At 29.9% G+C, this 2,493-nt stretch overlaps 1 protein-coding gene across 1 annotated transcript; it reads left to right on the top strand.

Annotated features, from left to right (window-relative positions):
- Positions 1-1,928: 1,928 nt before the first annotated feature.
- Positions 1,929-2,493, top strand: OCT59_023446 (uncharacterized protein; the record flags this gene model as incomplete). The annotated part of the gene is made up of 2 exons (XM_066134696.1): positions 1,929-1,994; positions 2,116-2,493. 2 exons carry the CDS (start codon positions 1,929-1,931, stop codon positions 2,491-2,493), a joined length of 444 nt encoding a protein of 147 aa, XP_065990794.1.

Here is a 2,493-nt window from a genome sequence, read left to right as displayed (position 1 = left end):
TTATTTCAATGTGCATTTTTCTTAGAAATGATTTTGACTAATAAGTTATCAGTGTACTACGTGCTGAACATTAATATTGAATCAATAACATGTTTAATTTATTAAGTAACAAATTTAAATTTTTATAACAAATGTATTTTCGCATTTTTTTTTATTTTTATTTTTATTATTTTTTTTGAAATTCTATTATTATATTCAATAAACCTAAGAGAAATTTCGAGAAAGAATTTTTCATTGAAAATTTAACTTCTCTAGTGTTACATGACATGATATTTAAAAAATGATTTTTTAGCTTTAAATCCACCTAAGGTTTTCACTCCAAAGATAAACTAGGATATAATAGTTTTAATTTATGTATACAATATTTTTTATTATAGTAGAACATGAAAAAGAATTTCCATTTTAATTGACTTAAAGGTGACATGCGTTATCCATAATACAATACTATATACAATTTACCACAATATACAAAATTTTCCCGCCGAGTTATACTATGTTAACGAATTTTCTTATAACGTTATAAAGGAGTAGACTGTACTGTAATTACCTGTTTTATTATACCGGAAGAAAATAATTTTTAATATATTATTTTATTCTTTCTTAAAAATAATTCAGCCAGTTCTTAGTTATAAGGGGATAGTTTTGGGAGGTCTGATTTATTAGATAAGAATGGTTGTATTTAAGTTTATGGTAGCAAGATGTATATTGTATAGCGTATCATTACATTTAATCATTAAAAAGTTATTGTTCTTGGTATCAAATTACACAGTAAAAATGATGAAAATTAATTAGAAAATAAAATTTGGCATCGTGCAAAATTTCTTTGTTTAAAGTATCGTGTGGACCAATCAAATTCTGAGGAGTACAGGTTAAGGATGCTCTTAAACTTTGAGATCGTGACCTCATGTGGCCTATTCCGATATAATAGCTAATGATAGCACGTGATTTAAAACAGATGTTTTAAAACAATTTAAATCAGTTAAAACGTTTTTAAATTTTTTCACTATTATGGCGCAGTAAAGAAACTATATAAACTTTTTGTTACTACTTGAACATCGCTTAGAACTCAAAACAAGTGCGAATAAACAGTCTACCCTTCTCTCTGTCAATCCATACCTACTAGTATTTACGTATGGTAAAGGTCTTAGACTCTTAGAGGGTAGTAAAAAATTATTTTGTGTGTAAAAAAAAAACTTCGTCCCGTATAGGGCTGTATTGTTCTTTTAAAGGTCTAAGAGTTTCCCCTTTCCTGCATCTTAATATTTTATCTTTTAAACACTTTTAAAAATTTTATTCAATTTTACTATTATTACACTTTCTTTACAATATTATATGTCTTTCTCAAAACCCGTCACTTTTCCTCCCTCAAAAAAACTCCCTGAAAAAATTTCACGTGACTAAACCCTTAGATCTGGATCTACGAGACAAAACACCAATGATATTCATTTGAAAATACGCACAAAATTATCACATTAATTCTACCCCAATATCAACGAGTAAATTCCCCAATGTGAGATACCAGATCAGTAAAATGCTCACGCACTTTTTTAGTGATTCCACGACGTATACAAAGTAAATATTACGAGTTTACGACATGATTCGGTCGAAATTATTAGAACATATCAATATCATTGAACAAAGAAAAACACCAACAAAACATCAAAAACTTTTTTAAATTTTACATACAAACGTTATAGATTTTACTTTGGAATTTTTTATTCCGTGTAACGCACTATATTCTGATCAATCTGATGCGCTTAATAAACATTGTAATTGTACCGTACCGTCCCCTTTTATCATGTCATATGGCCAACGCGCTTACATCACTCATCAAAAATTAATATTTACACCGTTTTTAAATATTTTGAAAAAAAAGAACAAACACCAATCTACACGTCCCTCTATCACCATCAACAACAAAACATCCCATGCCAACTTACTTCATCAACGATGGCAGACACAACCTACAAAGACTATATTCTCTAAATGACTTGGTATTACCTGTATTACTTGTACAGTTAAATATCAAGCCAATGGACGCCAATTCCTCTTTAATCATGACAAATTTTATATTTACCGTAAGATATTTGAAAAATTTCACCATATCTAACTTAGGAACTAGAAATCCCTATAGACTTAAGACCTTTTATACCTGCTAATGGTCGCGTTTATCGCAATAATAAACAGAAAAAGAAATATCTTTTAGAACCAGTTAGTAAAAAATGGTTCGACGAATTACGTAGACGAAGAGACCAACACGGTGCAATAACCAGAGGCGAACGACGGGATCACGCCGCAGAACGAAAAACTAGACTGCTTGGTACTTCCATCAACAAAGTAGATCAACGTATAGATATGGGACGTGATCTTACTCAATATCAAGCCATTTATCATAATCGTATGACTTGCTATAGCTCCTATCTCCACAAAATTACCGACCCTGCAAAATTAGTCGAACTTGATTCGGATTTAAGCTGGATTATTTTTCAGTAA

This window comes from Rhizophagus irregularis, chromosome 4, assembly GCF_026210795.1.
Source record: "Rhizophagus irregularis chromosome 4, complete sequence".
In the NCBI taxonomy this organism is placed as follows: domain Eukaryota; kingdom Fungi; phylum Glomeromycota; class Glomeromycetes; order Glomerales; family Glomeraceae; genus Rhizophagus; species Rhizophagus irregularis.
The sequence above is the reverse complement of the archived record's forward strand: the minus strand, read 5'-3'. Positions and strand labels throughout refer to the sequence as shown.